At 62.3% G+C, this 23571-nt stretch overlaps 1 protein-coding gene across 1 annotated transcript in view; it reads right to left on the minus strand.

Moving 5' to 3' along the window:
• LOC138921791 (serine/arginine repetitive matrix protein 3-like) overlaps positions 1-23286 on the minus strand; it is a 111229-nt gene extending 87943 nt beyond the window's left edge. The window contains exons 1-3 of the mRNA XM_070257148.1: positions 22913-23286; positions 12400-12485; positions 4820-4905 (exon numbers count right to left, since the gene is read on the minus strand). Coding sequence (XP_070113249.1) covers positions 4820-4905; positions 12400-12485; positions 22913-23286 — 546 coding nt within the window. The remainder of the gene's footprint in view (positions 1-4819; positions 4906-12399; positions 12486-22912) is intronic.
• Between the last annotated feature and the right edge of the window lie 285 nt (positions 23287-23571).

Consider the following 23571-nt stretch of genomic DNA (forward strand, 5'->3'; position numbering starts at 1 on the left):
TGTCCCCGGGATGGGGTACGGGAGCCGGGCGAGGAAGAGGGACGCTGGGGCCTCGCCTCGCCGCAGGGCAGAGTCAGAGCTGGGGTTCGTTGTCCTTGGCTCCCGCCGAACAGAGTCTGGGTGCCAGGCCCCGCGGCATCCCGGCGGGCCCCTCTCGTGCCAAGGATCAGAGGGGCTCCATGCCCACTCGGCGTCGGTCCCTCGACAGGGCCATCCTCCTCCGGACAGAGGGGACCGAGGCCTGTTTTCCGCCCTTCTCCCCGGGAACCTGGCGGCCCGGGGACGCCCTGTTCCTCGGCCTCCCTCCCCGCTGGACGGGTCCTCCTGTGTGCAGAGACAGGCCCCGGGGCCTTCCCGCACGGGGTCCCTGGGCTGCGGGCCACAGGGCTCCACCGAGACCACCTGGGGCTGGGGACCGCTCAGACCTTGTAGGTCGGGACCTGGCCCCAAGGTTGGGCCAACAAGGGCGGCCCCGAAAGGCTCGGCCCACACGAGGCAGACCCCCTGGCAACATTGCCGGCGACTCCCCAAGTGGGAAATTCGAAAGGGGCAGGGAGTGGGATTCGGCACCCTTCCGGGAGTGGGGAAAGCAAGGGCTGTGTGCGCAGCAGGGACGGGTTGAGCCTGGACACTTGCTCCCAGGTCCCCGACACTCCACACCCCCGCCCCAACATCCCACCCCCGCGGCAAGTAGGAGCCTGGCCAGAGGCACGAAGGAGCCAACCCGGAGGCTCTTCTTCCAGAAGCGAGCTATGGGGACAGTCAGGGTCTAGCAGGAAGGGCCGGCCTGGTGCCCAGGATCAGGCACCTGCTCCCTGGCCTGAGCACCAAGCCCCGTGGGGGTTGCGTTGGCCGGGCGGCCTCTCTCAACCAGACAGTGGTGAGCTTTAGGCAGAGCCTTCAGAGCCGGTGGCCCGGCCCCAGCTGCCGAGAGGCAAGCATGGGGTCGAGACCTAGACAGCCAGGGGGGAACGGGCGCCAGGGCCACTCATTCGCATGGCCCGGGGGAGGCTCAGGGCCTCTTGGGGCAGGTGGCCAAGAGGGCCAGGGTCGGCAAAGGCCCGGCCTGGGCATCCGCTGGGCTGGGGCTCTGCTCGCTCCGCTCCTCCTCTGTCCTCCTCGCCACTCAGGGAGGGAGATGGGTGCCGGAGCCCTCGGGACAGGCCTGTGCCAGAAGCCTGGACGCCCCCGGGGAGGGCACGGCAACGGCCAACTGCCGACTAGCTTCCCCTGCCGCCCTGGCTCCCCCGTGCCGGGGAGGGCCGTCCCCTTCGGAACTGCGGCTGCGGGCCCTGGCTGGGCCCCGGGCCCCAGGCCCCCTGGGCACCGCACCGGGTAGCCAGGCTGCCACGCCGCCACCTCTGAGCTGCATGCACAGAAGAACCGCCCTGGGCCCGCCTCTAAGGCCGCCCGTGGCAACGCGACTCCAGCGCCCGCCGTGGTCGTCGGCAGGGCTGCCCCGTGGCCCAGAGGGCCTTCGGGGGCCCTGGGCCCGCCCAGGCCGAACCCGATCTTGCTCCGAGGGGAAGGGGCCCACTGCCCAAGGCCCACGGGCCCCGGGCTCCTCGCAGCGCCTTCCGCTAGTCCCGCCCAGACATGGCGGCCACCAGGGCGCCGAGCCTGGGCTTCCTGTGCCTGGCCCGCCAGGCGCCCGGGCCCGGTGCCTCGTCCCGCTGCCCCTCTCTGCAGGTGCCAGGGCCCGAGACCCTCCCCGCCGTGCCTGGCGCGGCTTGGAATCCCTAGGGGTCCCCCGGCCCCGGTCCCCGACTTCACTCCCTGGCTCAGTCCTCCCCAGGAGGCGACCGTGCAGGGTCCGCGGGACCGCGAAAGCCTTTCCTCTTGATGGCAGCATTGCACCAGAAATGCCAACCCGGCACCCGCCAGGGCCTCTCCCTCCGCCCTTTGCCGAAGAAAAAAAACAGCGAGCCGTGTCCAACCTGGCTAAGGCAAGGCGGCTGGCCCTCCTGGCCACTTTGGGGCTGCGGGCGCCCGCCTCGAAGGCTGGCGCTCCATCCTGCAGGGCCCCGGACTCTGTCGGGTCCTCTTAGCCTGCCTTCGCGACCACAAGGCCACCACACCCCAACGCAGCGCCCTGGCGGCCGGACCCCAACGGGTCCCTAGCCGCGTATCCTCGGCTCTCCAGGTCTGCCCGAGACCTTGGCAGACTCGCCGAGTGTTGGCACGGGACCCAGGCCATCCCCCCCACACCACGGCAGGGCACGTTCTCCCAAGTCACCGAGGGGCCAGCTTGACCGCGAGGCCAAAGGGCCGCGGCCCACAGGCACCGTTGGGTCAGGGACAGTGTTGGCCGGGTAGTGGTGGTGGTGGTGGGTGGGGGTGGGTGGGGGGGTGGGTGGGTGTGTGTGTGTGTGGTGGGTGGCGGAGGCGGGGGGGTGGGGAGTCAAGAGAGGGGACCTGGCTCTTCTCTCCCACGGCCCCCCACCCCCACCCCCGGGGTTCAGGCGCGGACGCTCGGCCACACGGGTCACTCGGGAGGGCAGCCGGCCGCCGCCCCAGAGGCCTCCCGCCTGGCTCAGGGTCCGTCTCCCGACAACTCCCACACGGGAAGGCCGGCCACGGGAAACACCCGGCTGTGCGGGGGCTCCCCAGGATTCGGGGGGATCAGCCCTCGGAGCGTCTGGCAGCCACTGGAGAGGCCTTCCGCTTTCCTTCTGGGACACCCGGGCGCGTGGCGGGGACACGTGCCGCTGCCACCAAGTGGCCTCTCGGCGCCGGTCAGCTCTGAGCAGAGCCGAAACCGGGCAGAGTCGCCCTCGCCGCTCACAGTGGCTGAAGGAACACACTCCCGATGCCCAGCGGTCCGGGCACGAGGCCGAGGAAAGAGATGAGACGAGACCAGAGGGCCGGGATGCTGTCCTCTTCCCTCCCCGCCCCGCGGGTTCTCTGAGCGCGAGCGCGCGCGCGGTCCTCTCTTTCTCTAGCTCTGAAACGGTGGCGCGGCCGGGCTCTGGCCACACTTTCCAGCTCACCGAGGGACAGAAAGGAAAGCCCCAAAGGGCCTCCGAGCGTGGAGCGGAGGTCGAGCGCACCCAGGCTCCAGGAGAGATGGGTGTGCGGGTCAGGGGCGATGCTCCTGTGCCCACCGCCCCCCGGGCACGCTCAGGCACGCAGCTGGACACGTTTCCACACGGACCGGACGTTTCCACGCAGATTCCTGCGGCACGGGGCTCCGGGAACCTCGACTCTCGACAGACCACCTCCTTTTGGTCACCGGCCACGGGCCATCCGACGGGACTGGAGCCACGAATCAGACCGGAGGGTGCCATCGCCTCCTTTTCCTCGCGGCACAGAGAGGGAGAGAGAGAGGATCCCCGTCCCTGTCCCTGGCTGGTTGTCCAGGAAAGCCATGCCCCGCGGGGAGGGAGTTGGGGGGTTGCGAGTCACGGCCGGCCGAAGGCTCCTTTGTGGGGGCGGGGGGGGGGGGTAACGCGAGCCGGCGGGGCGGCCACCTAGAGCCTAGAACGAGGACTCGACTCAATGCCCAGCCTTCCCCCGGATTTGACCGCGAGGGCCTCTTGGGATTGCCCAACAAAGTTCCTCTTGAAGGCAGAGTTGCCGCAGGAAAGCCACCCTGGCTGCCCTTGCTGCGGGGACCCTGCGTCCGCCCTTCGCTGACCAAGAAACGCCCACCAGCGTGTGCCCTCCCCAGTCCACGGCGCCGCACGGCCGCCAGCCCGCCTGGAGACGCCTTCAGTGGTGCTGAGCCAGGACGGGAGGCGTCCTTCCTCATGGCAAGATCGTTTCAAGAAGACACGGGAGGAAGAAGAAAGGAAGACAGGAAGAGAGAAAACACCTGCGGCTTCGGGTCACACACACGTGCGTGCGACGTTCGCACACGGAAGAAGGGAAGTACCCGTCTTGGAGACTCCACCCTTTCACGTTCCTCGGCTGGTCAAGAGACAGACTTGGGGAGCACGGAGATCCACGGCGGGCTGCCCCGAGGCTCAACCCCCCCCCCACGTCACCCCAAGCCCCCCCACCCCCCGACCCCCAGCTCGCGCACCTGCCCCGCATTCCAGCAAGAGCGGGTTCCCAAGTCCTCCCTGGGCTGGTGGCGGGCGGGTCTCGCAGCAGCGAGCTGGGCCCAAGAGCAATCAGGGGGTGACGGCAGGAAGAGCTCGGGAGGGGCTCCACTCAAAGCCAAGGAGGCAAAAGGCCTTACAGGCCGGGTTCGCCCCAAAGGGTCTCCAAGGACCTTTCTCCACGTGCAGCTGGGACTGCTGCTTCTCGGGGGGGAGTGGAATGGGCAAATCACCGGCAGTGGGCTTGCCAGGGCCTAGGGCCCAGCAGGCGCGGGTCCGGGCGCTAGGCCCCGGCTAGGCCCAAGTCCAGGCCCTCATGCAGATGCAGGTGCAGGTGCAGGCCCAGGCGCAGGTCCGGGTGTAGGCCCCGGCCAGGGCCCGGGTCCGGGCCCGGGCCCGGGCCCAGGGCCAGGTGTAGGTGCAGCTCATGCTCCAGGCCCGAGCCCAATCCCTCTGCACTCTCTCTGGTCCCGGAGGACAGCGCCCTCACGTTCCACGGACCGATCCATCGCCTTAAGCAATAGACACACACGATCTACGCGCTGGCCCGCGCCAACGTTTTCTGCCGCTTCCACAACCAGGACCTCGCTCGACGCCCTTTTCTAGTGCGGCCGAAAAGTGCGCAAGGGCACGCCAGTGTCCCCGTGCCACCGGCCTACCTTGGGAGCCTTTCCTCCTCGAGGCTTGCTGAGATACCAGAATGACGGCCTTTTGGCTAGGACGGAATAACCGGTCCGGGAAAGGGCCAAGGAAGAGAACAAAGAGCACGCACTCACCCAGAACAGCAGCGCCCGCGGGTGACCGGCGTCTCCGTCGTCCTTGCCCTTGCCCTTGCCCTTCCTTTCCTTCCGGTCGGCCTCCTCTGCAACGAGAGAGCGAGCGCCCTTCACTCGGTGTGGGACCACCCACCACGGTGCCGCTTAAGAGGGGGCCGCCAACACCCGGCCCCGGCAACCTCCAGCGTCTTGTCCGTCACCCCTCACCCCAGCTCTCGGGTCGACCAAAGCTCCGGAGAGAAGCGTTAGCGTGGACACAACCAGCCTCCGCTCGTCTTTGGGAGATGGCGCGGATCTCACTCAGAAAGCAGCAGCCCTCGCAGAGCCCAGAACCGTGCCGGGGGCACCCCGAGGATGCCTTCCCCCGCCATCTGTCTTGCGCGGGAACCACGGCCTTGGCGCCTTGGCGCCTTGGCGCCTTGGCGCTCGTGCTCGCAGAGCCTTCCTCCTCGGCTCCGGACCCGTGTGGGACTCCGGCGGGCTGTCGACGGACATCCTGGCAAGCCCACGTCGTCGTCCACCGCAAACGGAAACACAGAGCCTGACCACGAGCTCGTCTGACTCGCGGGCACACGGGCCCTAGCTGTCTCCTCTCTGGTCCCACACAGATCCAGCGCACGGGCCCGACTTCCCATGCACCCCACCGCTTTCCTCCTCGGGGTGGACACGGATGCTGGCAAACGTACCCCGGTCACGCACGCTCGCACTTTTGGGGAGCCACGACGCCGCAGGCCGCCTCACAGCCAGTTCGGTCCAAGAGAGGAGAGCAGAGGAGAGGAGGAAAGAAAAGAGCTACCTGGCGTCCAAAGAGAGGGGACACGGGAGATGACCCAGGCCCCTGCCCCCAGGCAGACACACGGGCACCCCACCCACCCCGGGGAGCTGTCAGAGGAGAAACGGAGAGGCTGGAGCGGAACAGGGCGTCTACTCCCCAGGCAGGGGCCGAGCCCCGGGGACACACGAGCTGTGAGAGCAGCCAAATGCCACAGAGGGTCTGTGACTACGCCCTTGGGAGCCTCGGGGGTCCGAGGGGCCCTCCGTGTCTGTCCGCTTTCATCTGCATTCAGTCCCGGAAGCACACGCAAGCCCAGAGGACACGGGGTTCCCACGGCGGCCAGGGAGCGAGAAGGCAGAGGGGCACCCTGGGAGCGGTCAGCGCGCTAAGCTGAGGGCTTCGGCTTGGACTGGGAGGGATTTCCATCCACAGTGGCATCCCCGAGGCGGCTCCGGGGAAAAGGGCAGGGGAAGGGAAATTATACACATGCGTGTTACGGACCCACACAGGCGCGCGTGCACACCCGCACGTGCATACGGACACACGTATGCGTGTACACCCACCCACCCACCCACCCACACACACACACACACCCCTCCCCATGCACAGACACACCCCTCCCTGTGTGTACGCGTTTAAGAACCAATGAACGAACGAAGGAACGAGGGGCGGTGGGCGGGGAGGGTAGAGGAGGCACACAGGCTCCCGGAGAGCTTCCCAGAAGGGGCTGCCGCACAAAGGGGGCCTCACCGGGGTCAGCTGCCTGTGGGATGTCCACCTGTCCCACGGACTCCTCTCCCCAGCTCCCCACCAGAAACCCCCTGGGGCGCTCAGGGACACAGAGTGACTGCCTGAGATGCTCTGCGGGGAGCACGGGCAGTCCGCCTGCCCGTCTTGCCACCTGCCGGGGTCCCTGTCGCTTCCACCTGCTGCCTCAGCGGCCTACTCCTTCTGGGGCCTGCTCCTGAGCCCCGAGGCCAGCTGAGGCAGCTGGAGGAGAGCGGGAGAAGCAAGGAGGCCAGGAGCAGAGAGAGGGGTAGTGCCGGGCCTCGGGCCACGAATCCAGTTTTCTGGGATTCTAGGATTTCTAGGCTTCTGCCCGAGAAGACCCTCGTGGAGGGATGTCCACGGGCAAGTGTGCAGGGGACGCGGGGTCCGCGTTGCCGCCAGGAGAGGCGGCCTTAAAGCTCCCAGAGAGATGGGGAGGTGGGTCCACAGCGGCATGGAGGCCTCTGGACGTCTTTCTCCGTACCATCCTCCTCCCGACAAGAAGCCCCGAAAGGAAAGAGAGGCGCCCCCTGCGCCCCCCCCCCGCCCCCCCGCAATCCCCCCAGGACGGCCAACCCCACTGGGAGGGCTGGGAGGGCTGGGAGGGCTTAGGGGCCTTCGCTGGCGTTTTTTGACGCGCAAAGGGCGGAGGGAGCGGCCGGGCGCCCAAGGGTGGCTGGCATCCGTGGAGCAACAGTGCCATCAAGCGGGAGCGTTTTGAGCACGGGCCTCAAGGCCCCGGCCGCGGCTCGCGTGGGCAAGGCCCGAGATGGGAGGAAGGGCGGGCTGGTTCGGGGCGCTCGGAGGACTCCGGGGCTGGATGCGGGTGTCATCCCGCTGGGGCCGGGCTCGCCCACCGACGAGCCCCCGGCCCAGGAAGCCAGGCCCGTGGGGGGCGGGGCCCGCGCGGGGGCTCCCCGGGCCGCGGGGGGCGTGGCCTCGGCGGCCGCCATGTTCACGTTCCAGCACGCGGGGCGGAAGCTCGCGCCCGGGGGGCGTCTGGCCCGCGGCTCGTCGCCCACTCCGCGGGCGCGAGCGACGTGGGCCCGCGGGGGGCCCGCGGGGCCAGGGACACGGGGAACGCGGGACCCCAGGCCACGTCGGAGGCCCCAGGCCCGGCCACCAAGAAAACCGGTGGGGGGTGGGGGGTGGGGGGTGGGGGGTGGGGGTGGGGCGTGGGGAAAGGCAAGGCCGCAGCGGCCACCCGGTCAGGGGCAGCAGCTGGCAGACAGGAGGGCGAATGTCCCCGGGATGGGGTACGGGAGCCGGGCGAGGAAGAGGGACGCTGGGGCCTCGCCTCGCCGCAGGGCAGAGTCAGAGCTGGGGTTCGTTGTCCTTGGCTCCCGCCGAACAGAGTCTGGGTGCCAGGCCCCGCGGCATCCCGGCGGGCCCCTCTCGTGCCAAGGATCAGAGGGGCTCCATGCCCACTCGGCGTCGGTCCCTCGACAGGGCCATCCTCCTCCGGACAGAGGGGACCGAGGCCTGTTTTCCGCCCTTCTCCCCGGGAACCTGGCGGCCCGGGGACGCCCTGTTCCTCGGCCTCCCTCCCCGCTGGACGGGTCCTCCTGTGTGCAGAGACAGGCCCCGGGGCCTTCCCGCACGGGGTCCCTGGGCTGCGGGCCACAGGGCTCCACCGAGACCACCTGGGGCTGGGGACCGCTCAGACCTTGTAGGTCGGGACCTGGCCCCAAGGTTGGGCCAACAAGGGCGGCCCCGAAAGGCTCGGCCCACACGAGGCAGACCCCCTGGCAACATTGCCGGCGACTCCCCAAGTGGGAAATTCGAAAGGGGCAGGGAGTGGGATTCGGCACCCTTCCGGGAGTGGGGAAAGCAAGGGCTGTGTGCGCAGCAGGGACGGGTTGAGCCTGGACACTTGCTCCCAGGTCCCCGACACTCCACACCCCCGCCCCAACATCCCACCCCCGCGGCAAGTAGGAGCCTGGCCAGAGGCACGAAGGAGCCAACCCGGAGGCTCTTCTTCCAGAAGCGAGCTATGGGGACAGTCAGGGTCTAGCAGGAAGGGCCGGCCTGGTGCCCAGGATCAGGCACCTGCTCCCTGGCCTGAGCACCAAGCCCCGTGGGGGTTGCGTTGGCCGGGCGGCCTCTCTCAACCAGACAGTGGTGAGCTTTAGGCAGAGCCTTCAGAGCCGGTGGCCCGGCCCCAGCTGCCGAGAGGCAAGCATGGGGTCGAGACCTAGACAGCCAGGGGGGAACGGGCGCCAGGGCCACTCATTCGCATGGCCCGGGGGAGGCTCAGGGCCTCTTGGGGCAGGTGGCCAAGAGGGCCAGGGTCGGCAAAGGCCCGGCCTGGGCATCCGCTGGGCTGGGGCTCTGCTCGCTCCGCTCCTCCTCTGTCCTCCTCGCCACTCAGGGAGGGAGATGGGTGCCGGAGCCCTCGGGACAGGCCTGTGCCAGAAGCCTGGACGCCCCCGGGGAGGGCACGGCAACGGCCAACTGCCGACTAGCTTCCCCTGCCGCCCTGGCTCCCCCGTGCCGGGGAGGGCCGTCCCCTTCGGAACTGCGGCTGCGGGCCCTGGCTGGGCCCCGGGCCCCAGGCCCCCTGGGCACCGCACCGGGTAGCCAGGCTGCCACGCCGCCACCTCTGAGCTGCATGCACAGAAGAACCGCCCTGGGCCCGCCTCTAAGGCCGCCCGTGGCAACGCGACTCCAGCGCCCGCCGTGGTCGTCGGCAGGGCTGCCCCGTGGCCCAGAGGGCCTTCGGGGGCCCTGGGCCCGCCCAGGCCGAACCCGATCTTGCTCCGAGGGGAAGGGGCCCACTGCCCAAGGCCCACGGGCCCCGGGCTCCTCGCAGCGCCTTCCGCTAGTCCCGCCCAGACATGGCGGCCACCAGGGCGCCGAGCCTGGGCTTCCTGTGCCTGGCCCGCCAGGCGCCCGGGCCCGGTGCCTCGTCCCGCTGCCCCTCTCTGCAGGTGCCAGGGCCCGAGACCCTCCCCGCCGTGCCTGGCGCGGCTTGGAATCCCTAGGGGTCCCCCGGCCCCGGTCCCCGACTTCACTCCCTGGCTCAGTCCTCCCCAGGAGGCGACCGTGCAGGGTCCGCGGGACCGCGAAAGCCTTTCCTCTTGATGGCAGCATTGCACCAGAAATGCCAACCCGGCACCCGCCAGGGCCTCTCCCTCCGCCCTTTGCCGAAGAAAAAAAACAGCGAGCCGTGTCCAACCTGGCTAAGGCAAGGCGGCTGGCCCTCCTGGCCACTTTGGGGCTGCGGGCGCCCGCCTCGAAGGCTGGCGCTCCATCCTGCAGGGCCCCGGACTCTGTCGGGTCCTCTTAGCCTGCCTTCGCGACCACAAGGCCACCACACCCCAACGCAGCGCCCTGGCGGCCGGACCCCAACGGGTCCCTAGCCGCGTATCCTCGGCTCTCCAGGTCTGCCCGAGACCTTGGCAGACTCGCCGAGTGTTGGCACGGGACCCAGGCCATCCCCCCCACACCACGGCAGGGCACGTTCTCCCAAGTCACCGAGGGGCCAGCTTGACCGCGAGGCCAAAGGGCCGCGGCCCACAGGCACCGTTGGGTCAGGGACAGTGTTGGCCGGGTAGTGGTGGTGGTGGTGGGTGGGGGTGGGTGGGGGGGTGGGTGGGTGTGTGTGTGTGTGGTGGGTGGCGGAGGCGGGGGGGTGGGGAGTCAAGAGAGGGGACCTGGCTCTTCTCTCCCACGGCCCCCCACCCCCACCCCCGGGGTTCAGGCGCGGACGCTCGGCCACACGGGTCACTCGGGAGGGCAGCCGGCCGCCGCCCCAGAGGCCTCCCGCCTGGCTCAGGGTCCGTCTCCCGACAACTCCCACACGGGAAGGCCGGCCACGGGAAACACCCGGCTGTGCGGGGGCTCCCCAGGATTCGGGGGGATCAGCCCTCGGAGCGTCTGGCAGCCACTGGAGAGGCCTTCCGCTTTCCTTCTGGGACACCCGGGCGCGTGGCGGGGACACGTGCCGCTGCCACCAAGTGGCCTCTCGGCGCCGGTCAGCTCTGAGCAGAGCCGAAACCGGGCAGAGTCGCCCTCGCCGCTCACAGTGGCTGAAGGAACACACTCCCGATGCCCAGCGGTCCGGGCACGAGGCCGAGGAAAGAGATGAGACGAGACCAGAGGGCCGGGATGCTGTCCTCTTCCCTCCCCGCCCCGCGGGTTCTCTGAGCGCGAGCGCGCGCGCGGTCCTCTCTTTCTCTAGCTCTGAAACGGTGGCGCGGCCGGGCTCTGGCCACACTTTCCAGCTCACCGAGGGACAGAAAGGAAAGCCCCAAAGGGCCTCCGAGCGTGGAGCGGAGGTCGAGCGCACCCAGGCTCCAGGAGAGATGGGTGTGCGGGTCAGGGGCGATGCTCCTGTGCCCACCGCCCCCCGGGCACGCTCAGGCACGCAGCTGGACACGTTTCCACACGGACCGGACGTTTCCACGCAGATTCCTGCGGCACGGGGCTCCGGGAACCTCGACTCTCGACAGACCACCTCCTTTTGGTCACCGGCCACGGGCCATCCGACGGGACTGGAGCCACGAATCAGACCGGAGGGTGCCATCGCCTCCTTTTCCTCGCGGCACAGAGAGGGAGAGAGAGAGGATCCCCGTCCCTGTCCCTGGCTGGTTGTCCAGGAAAGCCATGCCCCGCGGGGAGGGAGTTGGGGGGTTGCGAGTCACGGCCGGCCGAAGGCTCCTTTGTGGGGGCGGGGGGGGGGGGTAACGCGAGCCGGCGGGGCGGCCACCTAGAGCCTAGAACGAGGACTCGACTCAATGCCCAGCCTTCCCCCGGATTTGACCGCGAGGGCCTCTTGGGATTGCCCAACAAAGTTCCTCTTGAAGGCAGAGTTGCCGCAGGAAAGCCACCCTGGCTGCCCTTGCTGCGGGGACCCTGCGTCCGCCCTTCGCTGACCAAGAAACGCCCACCAGCGTGTGCCCTCCCCAGTCCACGGCGCCGCACGGCCGCCAGCCCGCCTGGAGACGCCTTCAGTGGTGCTGAGCCAGGACGGGAGGCGTCCTTCCTCATGGCAAGATCGTTTCAAGAAGACACGGGAGGAAGAAGAAAGGAAGACAGGAAGAGAGAAAACACCTGCGGCTTCGGGTCACACACACGTGCGTGCGACGTTCGCACACGGAAGAAGGGAAGTACCCGTCTTGGAGACTCCACCCTTTCACGTTCCTCGGCTGGTCAAGAGACAGACTTGGGGAGCACGGAGATCCACGGCGGGCTGCCCCGAGGCTCAACCCCCCCCCCACGTCACCCCAAGCCCCCCCACCCCCCGACCCCCAGCTCGCGCACCTGCCCCGCATTCCAGCAAGAGCGGGTTCCCAAGTCCTCCCTGGGCTGGTGGCGGGCGGGTCTCGCAGCAGCGAGCTGGGCCCAAGAGCAATCAGGGGGTGACGGCAGGAAGAGCTCGGGAGGGGCTCCACTCAAAGCCAAGGAGGCAAAAGGCCTTACAGGCCGGGTTCGCCCCAAAGGGTCTCCAAGGACCTTTCTCCACGTGCAGCTGGGACTGCTGCTTCTCGGGGGGGAGTGGAATGGGCAAATCACCGGCAGTGGGCTTGCCAGGGCCTAGGGCCCAGCAGGCGCGGGTCCGGGCGCTAGGCCCCGGCTAGGCCCAAGTCCAGGCCCTCATGCAGATGCAGGTGCAGGTGCAGGCCCAGGCGCAGGTCCGGGTGTAGGGCCCGGGCCCGGGCCCAGGGCCAGGTGTAGGTGCAGCTCATGCTCCAGGCCCGAGCCCAATCCCTCTGCACTCTCTCTGGTCCCGGAGGACAGCGCCCTCACGTTCCACGGACCGATCCATCGCCTTAAGCAATAGACACACACGATCTACGCGCTGGCCCGCGCCAACGTTTTCTGCCGCTTCCACAACCAGGACCTCGCTCGACGCCCTTTTCTAGTGCGGCCGAAAAGTGCGCAAGGGCACGCCAGTGTCCCCGTGCCACCGGCCTACCTTGGGAGCCTTTCCTCCTCGAGGCTTGCTGAGATACCAGAATGACGGCCTTTTGGCTAGGACGGAATAACCGGTCCGGGAAAGGGCCAAGGAAGAGAACAAAGAGCACGCACTCACCCAGAACAGCAGCGCCCGCGGGTGACCGGCGTCTCCGTCGTCCTTGCCCTTGCCCTTGCCCTTCCTTTCCTTCCGGTCGGCCTCCTCTGCAACGAGAGAGCGAGCGCCCTTCACTCGGTGTGGGACCACCCACCACGGTGCCGCTTAAGAGGGGGCCGCCAACACCCGGCCCCGGCAACCTCCAGCGTCTTGTCCGTCACCCCTCACCCCAGCTCTCGGGTCGACCAAAGCTCCGGAGAGAAGCGTTAGCGTGGACACAACCAGCCTCCGCTCGTCTTTGGGAGATGGCGCGGATCTCACTCAGAAAGCAGCAGCCCTCGCAGAGCCCAGAACCGTGCCGGGGGCACCCCGAGGATGCCTTCCCCCGCCATCTGTCTTGCGCGGGAACCACGGCCTTGGCGCCTTGGCGCCTTGGCGCCTTGGCGCTCGTGCTCGCAGAGCCTTCCTCCTCGGCTCCGGACCCGTGTGGGACTCCGGCGGGCTGTCGACGGACATCCTGGCAAGCCCACGTCGTCGTCCACCGCAAACGGAAACACAGAGCCTGACCACGAGCTCGTCTGACTCGCGGGCACACGGGCCCTAGCTGTCTCCTCTCTGGTCCCACACAGATCCAGCGCACGGGCCCGACTTCCCATGCACCCCACCGCTTTCCTCCTCGGGGTGGACACGGATGCTGGCAAACGTACCCCGGTCACGCACGCTCGCACTTTTGGGGAGCCACGACGCCGCAGGCCGCCTCACAGCCAGTTCGGTCCAAGAGAGGAGAGCAGAGGAGAGGAGGAAAGAAAAGAGCTACCTGGCGTCCAAAGAGAGGGGACACGGGAGATGACCCAGGCCCCTGCCCCCAGGCAGACACACGGGCACCCCACCCACCCCGGGGAGCTGTCAGAGGAGAAACGGAGAGGCTGGAGCGGAACAGGGCGTCTACTCCCCAGGCAGGGGCCGAGCCCCGGGGACACACGAGCTGTGAGAGCAGCCAAATGCCACAGAGGGTCTGTGACTACGCCCTTGGGAGCCTCGGGGGTCCGAGGGGCCCTCCGTGTCTGTCCGCTTTCATCTGCATTCAGTCCCGGAAGCACACGCAAGCCCAGAGGACACGGGGTTCCCACGGCGGCCAGGGAGCGAGAAGGCAGAGGGGCACCCTGGGAGCGGTCAGCGCGCTAAGCTGAGGGCTTCGGCTTGGACTGGGAGGGATTTCCATCCACAGTGGCATCCCCGAGGCGGCTCCGGGGAAAAGGGCAGGGGAAGGGAAATTATACACATGCGTGTTACGGACCCACACAGGCGCGCGTGCACACCCGCACGTGCATACGGACACACGTATGCGTGTACACCCACCCACCCACCCACCCACACACACACACACACCCCTCCCCATGCACAGACACACCCCTCCCTGTGTGTACGCGTTTAAGAACCAATGAACGAACGAAGGAACGAGGGGCGGTGGGCGGGGAGGGTAGAGGAGGCACACAGGCTCCCGGAGAGCTTCCCAGAAGGGGCTGCCGCACAAAGGGGGCCTCACCGGGGTCAGCTGCCTGTGGGATGTCCACCTGTCCCACGGACTCCTCTCCCCAGCTCCCCACCAGAAACCCCCTGGGGCGCTCAGGGACACAGAGTGACTGCCTGAGATGCTCTGCGGGGAGCACGGGCAGTCCGCCTGCCCGTCTTGCCACCTGCCGGGGTCCCTGTCGCTTCCACCTGCTGCCTCAGCGGCCTACTCCTTCTGGGGCCTGCTCCTGAGCCCCGAGGCCAGCTGAGGCAGCTGGAGGAGAGCGGGAGAAGCAAGGAGGCCAGGAGCAGAGAGAGGGGTAGTGCCGGGCCTCGGGCCACGAATCCAGTTTTCTGGGATTCTAGGATTTCTAGGCTTCTGCCCGAGAAGACCCTCGTGGAGGGATGTCCACGGGCAAGTGTGCAGGGGACGCGGGGTCCGCGTTGCCGCCAGGAGAGGCGGCCTTAAAGCTCCCAGAGAGATGGGGAGGTGGGTCCACAGCGGCATGGAGGCCTCTGGACGTCTTTCTCCGTACCATCCTCCTCCCGACAAGAAGCCCCGAAAGGAAAGAGAGGCGCCCCCTGCGCCCCCCCCCCGCCCCCCCGCAATCCCCCCAGGACGGCCAACCCCACTGGGAGGGCTGGGAGGGCTGGGAGGGCTTAGGGGCCTTCGCTGGCGTTTTTTGACGCGCAAAGGGCGGAGGGAGCGGCCGGGCGCCCAAGGGTGGCTGGCATCCGTGGAGCAACAGTGCCATCAAGCGGGAGCGTTTTGAGCACGGGCCTCAAGGCCCCGGCCGCGGCTCGCGTGGGCAAGGCCCGAGATGGGAGGAAGGGCGGGCTGGTTCGGGGCGCTCGGAGGACTCCGGGGCTGGATGCGGGTGTCATCCCGCTGGGGCCGGGCTCGCCCACCGACGAGCCCCCGGCCCAGGAAGCCAGGCCCGTGGGGGGCGGGGCCCGCGCGGGGGCTCCCCGGGCCGCGGGGGGCGTGGCCTCGGCGGCCGCCATGTTCACGTTCCAGCACGCGGGGCGGAAGCTCGCGCCCGGGGGGCGTCTGGCCCGCGGCTCGTCGCCCACTCCGCGGGCGCGAGCGACGTGGGCCCGCGGGGGGCCCGCGGGGCCAGGGACACGGGGAACGCGGGACCCCAGGCCACGTCGGAGGCCCCAGGCCCGGCCACCAAGAAAACCGGTGGGGGGTGGGGGGTGGGGGGTGGGGGGTGGGGGGTGGGGGTGGGGCGTGGGGAAAGGCAAGGCCGCAGCGGCCACCCGGTCAGGGGCAGCAGCTGGCAGACAGGAGGGCGAATGTCCCCGGGATGGGGTACGGGAGCCGGGCGAGGAAGAGGGACGCTGGGGCCTCGCCTCGCCGCAGGGCAGAGTCAGAGCTGGGGTTCGTTGTCCTTGGCTCCCGCCGAACAGAGTCTGGGTGCCAGGCCCCGCGGCATCCCGGCGGGCCCCTCTCGTGCCAAGGATCAGAGGGGCTCCATGCCCACTCGGCGTCGGTCCCTCGACAGGGCCATCCTCCTCCGGACAGAGGGGACCGAGGCCTGTTTTCCGCCCTTCTCCCCGGGAACCTGGCGGCCCGGGGACGCCCTGTTCCTCGGCCTCCCTCCCCGCTGGACGGGTCCTCCTGTGTGCAGAGACAGGCCCCGGGGCCTTCCCGCACGGGGTCCCTGGGCTGCGGGCCACAGGGCTCCACCGAGACCACCTGGGGCTGGGGACCGCTCAGACCTTGTAGGTCGGGACCTGGCCCCAAGGTTGGGCCAACAAGGGCGGCCCCGAAAGGCTCGGCCCACACGAGGCAGACCCCCTGGCAACATTGCCGGCGACTCCCCAAGTGGGAAATTCGAAAGGGGCAGGGAGTGGGATTCGGCACCCTTCCGGGAGTGGGGAAAGCAAGGGCTGTGTGCGCAGCAGGGACGGGTTGAGCCTGGACACTTGCTCCCAGGTCCCCGACACTCCACACCCCCGCCCCAACATCCCACCCCCGCGGCAAGTAGGAGCCTGGCCAGAGGCACGAAGGAGCCAACCCGGAGGCTCTTCTTCCAGAAGCGAGCTATGGGGACAGTCAGGGTCTAGCAGGAAGGGCCGGCCTGGTGCCCAGGATCAGGCACCTGCTCCCTGGCCTGAGCACCAAGCCCCGTGGGGGTTGCGTTGGCCGGGCGGCCTCTCTCAACCAGACAGTGGTGAGCTTTAGGCAGAGCCTTCAGAGCCGGTGGCCCGGCCCCAGCTGCCGAGAGGCAAGCATGGGGTCGAGACCTAGACAGCCAGGGGGGAACGGGCGCCAGGGCCACTCATTCGCATGGCCCGGGGGAGGCTCAGGGCCTCTTGGGGCAGGTGGCCAAGAGGGCCAGGGTCGGCAAAGGCCCGGCCTGGGCATCCGCTGGGCTGGGGCTCTGCTCGCTCCGCTCCTCCTCTGTCCTCCTCGCCACTCAGGGAGGGAGATGGGTGCCGGAGCCCTCGGGACAGGCCTGTGCCAGAAGCCTGGACGCCCCCGGGGAGGGCACGGCAACGGCCAACTGCCGACTAGCTTCCCCTGCCGCCCTGGCTCCCCCGTGCCGGGGAGGGCCGTCCCCTTCGGAACTGCGGCTGCGGGCCCTGGCTGGGCCCCGGGCCCCAGGCCCCCTGGGCACCGCACCGGGTAGCCAGGCTGCCACGCCGCCACCTCTGAGCTGCATGCACAGAAGAACCGCCCTGGGCCCGCCTCTAAGGCCGCCCGTGGCAACGCGACTCCAGCGCCCGCCGTGGTCGTCGGCAGGGCTGCCCCGTGGCCCAGAGGGCCTTCGGGGGCCCTGGGCCCGCCCAGGCCGAACCCGATCTTGCTCCGAGGGGAAGGGGCCCACTGCCCAAGGCCCACGGGCCCCGGGCTCCTCGCAGCGCCTTCCGCTAGTCCCGCCCAGACATGGCGGCCACCAGGGCGCCGAGCCTGGGCTTCCTGTGCCTGGCCCGCCAGGCGCCCGGGCCCGGTGCCTCGTCCCGCTGCCCCTCTCTGCAGGTGCCAGGGCCCGAGACCTTCCCCGCCGTGCCGTGCCTGGCGAGGCTTGAATCCGTAGGGGGCCCTGGCCCTGGTCCTCAGGAGGCGACCGTGCAGGGTCCTCTGGACCGCGAAAGCCTTTCCTGTTGATGGCAGCATTGCATCAGAAATGCCAACGCGACACCCGCCAGGGCCTCTCCCTCCGCCCTTTGCCGAAGAAAAAAGACAGCGAGCCGTGGGCAACCTGGGTGAGGCCAGGCGGCTCGCCCTCCTGGCGACTTTAGGGTGCGGGGGCGCCCCCCAAAGGCTGGCGCTCCATCCTGCAGGTCCCCGGACTCTGTTGAGTCCTCTTAGCCTGCCTTTAGGACCACAAGGCCCAGACGCCCTGTCCTGGCGCCCTGTTGGTGAACTCGAATGTATTCCTACTTGTGTATTTGGCGCTTGAGGTGCTGTCTCCTCATAAACCCATAATCTGACTGTGAATCCTCATGTAATCTTCGATACAAAGAGAGTTGGTTCACAGTCACTGACATGGTGAAGATTCAGGTAACCCTCCAGTTCTAATATAACGATCCTGTGAACCGAGTTTATGTTAGATGGCTGCTCGTATTATTCTGACATCAATTATTATACTCATAAATTAGGAATCAAAGTACATATCACACAAAAGACACCTGTCTTCGTATCTGGTCTATTTCCAATCTCTTCAGTTATTTCCATCATAAGGCTTGTAATGAAAAACACATGTAATTTCTGTATGTTTGTGAGAATTCATGCTGTCATTTTGGAGCATTCCATATGGAAGCCACAAGCCTTTCGTCTTTTTTCCAAGCAATCAGCACATGGTATATGATGCAGACTTTACTATGATGTCCAGTACACTTTTAGAATCCACTTTTTATGATTGTGGCAGATGGAAAGGAGGAATAATTTCCATCATGTACTGAAGGAACACACTGGGGTAAAGGTGTCTGAAGACAATATCAGCAGAAAGCCATTCTGTTGGTGCCTCCGTGTTTCATTTCCCTAGCAGCCCCCACAGTATTTTGTTCCGGAATATCCTGCCAAATCATGCTTTCTTTTGCCTATTGGGTTTTTTTTCTGTTGGTCCACACATTAATGTTGAGCTCCAAACACAGGCTTGATGTAATTGAAGGCAATTAGAAAATGTTTAAATGTATTGCGATGTATCAAGCAAAATTCCGAAGAACCTCTACCCCATGCTACTGACCCCCAAAGAAAGGGAAGTCACAATTTTATGTTAGGCTTTTCCTCCTTAAAGACTTTCCCACACACAACATCAAAGAAACTTTTAGGTGGAAGGTGAATGTCTGTCTACCTCAGGCTGCCTGTGCACTGGCATAGAGGTGTATCTCTATCCAAGCAGATGTTTCTTTCTTGCTTCATATTATATGAGACTCATCCAACATCAACTCTTCAGGAACCTTTCTGCTTTTTTCCCTCAAAAGAGGACACACTTCTCCCAAGGTTTCAGGCCCAAGAGGGCTACCGTCTCATCCTTATAATGGCAGACACTGTATATTCCCTCTCACCAATGAATAACAATACAGCCCACTATTCACCTCTAGAGGGTCCTTTTGGTCCCTTCCTACTTCTTAATTCTACAAACCTTGGCTGAATGACGCCCTCTTGGATGCACTCCTCTGTTCACTTGTGAATACAAGTCTCTTCTGTGTTTTCAGAGAAGCAATAGAATGAACCAAAATTCTCATATATTTTCAATTTGGGGATCAATTTTGTCAAATGGTGTTCCAAGAGACACACACCTAAATGCATCCTGCCTGCCCAGTATGAGATGTCCCAACTCTAATAGACCTGGCTAGTCTTTTTCATTGTAGTCAACATAAAAGGTAAAAAAGCTATACCGTGATGAATGTGCAAATGTCTGCCTCCCTTCTGTGTGTTATTTTGCCTGTCTCCTCACCTAAAGTAGGTTTACGTTGAGATGGAGTCCAACTGATCAGTCTAGAGCTTCGTGGATGCTTGGATTCTAATCAAGCAAAGAAGCCCCCTTTCATGCCATGCTTTGAACTAAATTCTCCAATTTTCAAACATTTTAACAATATATTTTAGTTTAATTCTCATCAGCAAATAAGGGCCTGTGTACCATCAAAGCACAAATAGGAAGAAAAGAACACCCTGAAGAATAAAATTACTAGCATTGCGTATCTCCTAGTTTGAAGCAAGTCACAGGTTATCATTTTTTACTAGGCCTTGAAAAGAAAGGGCAATACAAGTGCATTATATTTAGAGTTTTATTTTATTTTGATCCTCAAATAAATTCTGGTTCACAGGCTCCACAGTACTCTTTAGCCCATCTTGTTAGGTACAACTACGGATGTCTATGCCCTTTTTTAATTAATCAATTGAGATCTACATCATCTTCTGGAGTCACCAGGTCAAGGTCTCTCGTCCACACTTCTTGTCTACAGTAGTCAAGCCAGCCCATGCTCCTTGGCTTCCAGTCAGATTATCAAGATGCTCTTGTTTGGAAAGACATCTGGGACCTCAAGCAGGAGATCTACTCTATCTTTATCACGTCACAGTGTGAACTCTGGTCAAAACCGCACAGTGAGACCACCATGCTCACAGCACTGGGGTAGAGACCACGTGGGATTGTGTGGGTCAGCACTTTGGCCTGTGCTCAGCAAATAAGGTCTCAGTCAGCATCTTTCCCACATAACATTAACTTTCAAATCTTTGGAATCTCAGCAAGTGTGTAAAGAAGGGGAAATGCAAGGATTTCAGCACCTTCCAGTGAAGTGTAAGAAAAAACAAGTGGTGATATTTGAATTCTGTTTGCAACACTGCACAAAAGAGAGACAACAAAACATTTCAGGGAAACAAATTTGTAACATTTTACCTAACTCTTTCCCACCCAGTGCTTAGAAATCCAACACTCAGAGGCATATGCTTCAAAATTTTTTCACCTTTCCTATGGTTGATAAGAGCCAATATGGAAAATATTTATACCATTCACTGACCCCTAGGAAGTTAAAATTCTTAACAATCAAGGGCTCTATCAGTATTTCTTCAGCCCTATTCCATGGACAAATATCCTGTTCCTAAATAGAATGGAGGGATTTATGGTACCAACAATGAACGACTAAATGCCTAGGAACAATGTAACAAAAACATTAAAAACTTACATGAGGAAAACTATACAGTGTCCTGAAAGATAAAAAGGTAGACTTAAACAAGGGTAAAACTGTACTATATTCTTAAATACTCAATCTCTTGAATATGTTAATTAATCAATCTGTTCAATCCCAAGGAAAATACAAAAGGCTTTTGAGGGCTTTGTAGTTGTTTTCCATTTTTCTTAAGGGACAATAAAATAAACAGGAATATCCAGGAGAGTTCTGACAATGAATACCATTGTGGTGGGATGACTAGCTCCACCATACACATGGTAGAACACAAAGTCCAAGAATAGACCCAAAGACATACAATAATTTAGTATACGACAAGGCTGCCTCCCAAATCAGTGGGGGTAGAGACAGATTTGGGACAAAGAGGTACCCATCTAGAAAAGATTCTTAGTTCCACTTAACACCATACATAAACCAAGATAAACTCTACATGGATCCAAGAATTAACTGTACAAAAAACACAGAATCAGACAACAACTAAAAGAAAACATGGGCTGATTCCTTTATAACCTTGGAGCAGGGAAAGCCTTTCCACCTTTGACTCAAAACCCATCAAAGAAAACATGGATAAATATGAACAGATGAAATTCACCATATTAAAAAAACACCTCACAATCAAAGTCAGAAAAGCACTGACAAACAGGAAAAAATATTTTCAACTCACATCACTAGTCTTCCTAATACATAAAAAGCAAGTTCTAGAAATTGTTTTGGATTAACAACCACCCAATAGAAAAAGACATTAACAGTCCACAGAGAAAGAAACACAAAAGGACCCTAAATATACATTTTCACCTACATAATAAGGAAAATCTAAACAAAAATTGCACTGTTGTACAATTTCTTACATATCATGGGTTTCCAAGAATGACCTGCCCCTTTATTACCTGGTATTTCTTGCCCTGTCTTGGATCTGGCTCATCTTAAGTGGTCCCAAGTCATCACCTGCTATTTTCTTGCAAGCATTTTGGCCTACACACGCAGAGAGGCAAATGACATGGCGGGGCAGATCTTTTTACACAAGCTGTGGGGCCAATCACTTTGACCTGTTAAAATGGGAATAATCACCCTGTAAACAGAGTGTGGTCCTTTCTGTGAAAATCCCTGACCCTTACATCTCAGTTGCTCTCTCATGCCATCAAATCTCTGCAGAACTTGTTATATGAGCTTTTAAATTCTGGAAATGAGAGCAAACTTCTGCCTCAGTATCAGTAACAAGAAACACAGCGTGCTCACACACACATAAACACACACCCTTAACACTTGTCTAGAAATATCTAGCATAAATGTTTTCTTTCCTTCTTGACTTCTTTGTCTACATCTAATTGGTTCACCTCATACATATTTTTGTATTATTGCCACTATATTTTATCTTTGGTAACCTGAAATTACTTCTTTAAAAAGCCTTATTGTTCACTTTATTAATAATCATCCTCCCTGCAGATTCTCCTATTGCACAGAACTGAAAAAGATGAAAACATAAACCACCAGTATTCCCATCACTTGGGGAAAGCGCTTGAAAATTTGAGAGCTTAGTTAAACGCATATGTGGAAACGGACTCATAATTTTTTTGGGCCAAAAATTCATTTCTAAGCTCTGGGCTGTTTGGTAACCATCATTTCTTAAAAAAAAATTATGTTTAGAAATCATAATTGAAATTCCTGTTTTGTCTAAAATAAGTTTTAAGCACAGAGATGTGGTTAAAAAAATATTATGAAAGAGCCTCTTCCAAATTCCACTCTCTAGTAGTAAACACAATCAACAGCATGTTGTTTTATCTGCTTTTTAAAATAAATGACCAACAGGACATACATGTCTGGATATACATCCAGCAAACAAATGCATGTGTATAAAGCAAACTTTTGTCCTTTGTTCATTTCCATAAAGATAATTATATAACCTACATTTTTTTTTTCAGATTTCTCTAGGGACCGAACACGATTTGTCATAAACAACCAGACTGGACAGAATGGATTTGTGCCAGTTCTGGCTGCTACAGAGTAAGCAGCCTTCAATGAGTGAAATACAATCGGTCGGAGGGCTAACAGCAAGTCCTTAGAAGTTTTAAATACACAGGAATATGACAGGCTAGATTTCTTCATTTAGGTCATTTTACCTCTTCAAATTTAGCCCTCTGCTAAGTTTCAAATCACGAGGAGCACAAACGACTTGTGAAAATTAACCATGGTCTCAGAAATCCCAGCACTCCGTTTAAAATAATGCGGACGGTGTCTCATATTCTCCTGCAACCCATTACGTGAATCTGCTGATTTCACTGCAACCAACAATTTACAGAACGAAAGAGTTTCCTAGACCAGTCATTGGCACTGGGTTTCTTGTAAGATTTTCAAGAGAGTTTGTCAGAAATAAGTATAGGAATTGAGCCCAACACCAGTCAAGAAGGACACCTCTTCTTCCCTCAGTCCCTGGAAGCGGCATATTTCTTTAAAGGAAATGTTGCTTCTCTAGGGAGATTCCGGGGGCCCAGTCCCTGACGGCAGCGCCCTCCATCCAAACCGACCCGGTTGACCCACCTGCGGCCACGTACGCGGGGAGGGCAGGGAGGACCGAGGAGGAACCCGGGCCACCCTCTGGCCACAGGGAAACGCTTCCGGGCCCACCGACGGGGCAAGGCCGGAGGGCCTCTCCTCGAGGGCCCGCCCTTCCCGCGCCAGGCACAGACCTTAGGCGGCGGTACGGAGCCCGCGCCCGCGCCCGTCCCCCGAGCCGCCGCCGCGGCCACCACTGGCCTGGGTCGCACGCGGGACACAGGCTTCCCACACGTGGAGGACAGGGCAGGGGCCAGGGGCCAGAAAGGCCGCCCCAGCCCAGCCCCCAGCCCCGCGCCCCGCGTCAAGGGAAGGCAGGCGGGGCACCTACCGTATGAGGCCGCGCACCCGCGGGAAGGACTCGGTCGGCTCGGCTCCTAGCACGGGGCGGGCTGGATGCGACTGAACCCCCGTCCCCGCCGGCCGTAAAGCGGCGGCCGCCTGGCCCCCGACTCGGCCGCTACCCCTCCCCCCATCGTCGGCGCCTCCTCCCTTTTCCCGGAGCGGGTGGGGGCTGGAGGTACAGCGGGAAAGGGGAGGGGGTGGGAAGCCGGGGTCCCGCAGTGCCGGCTCCGCCCAGGGGAGGGGTGCGACAACCCCGGATGGTCCAGGTGCAAGAAGGGGCGGGGAGAGGGAGGCTTGGGAAAGTCGGACGGGAAACTTCCTTTCCTTGCCATTTGCCCGGGAGAACCAATTTGTCTCCATTGTGGGGGCCCTGCTAGCAAGAGGGCAAACGATTAATGTGATGGAACAATAAAACGTAAAATTTACCGCTCGACAGTCGCAAAGCTATTTAGAGGAAGAAGTTTAAATAAGTGCACTTTCAAACGCTGTTGCAAGTTTGCATCATGCATATGCCTGAGATTATTAAAACTTGAATTGCTCCCTCCTCAGCTGAGAGGCAGGATCCTGAGAGCAGGCGCTCCCTGCGCCCCGTCACCTTCCGCTCCTTGCCAAGGACCTGCTCCGCATCCAGCGCCTCTTCCTCCG

This window comes from Equus caballus, chromosome X (assembly GCF_041296265.1).
Source record: "Equus caballus isolate H_3958 breed thoroughbred chromosome X, TB-T2T, whole genome shotgun sequence".
Taxonomy (NCBI): Eukaryota; Metazoa; Chordata; class Mammalia; order Perissodactyla; family Equidae; genus Equus; species Equus caballus.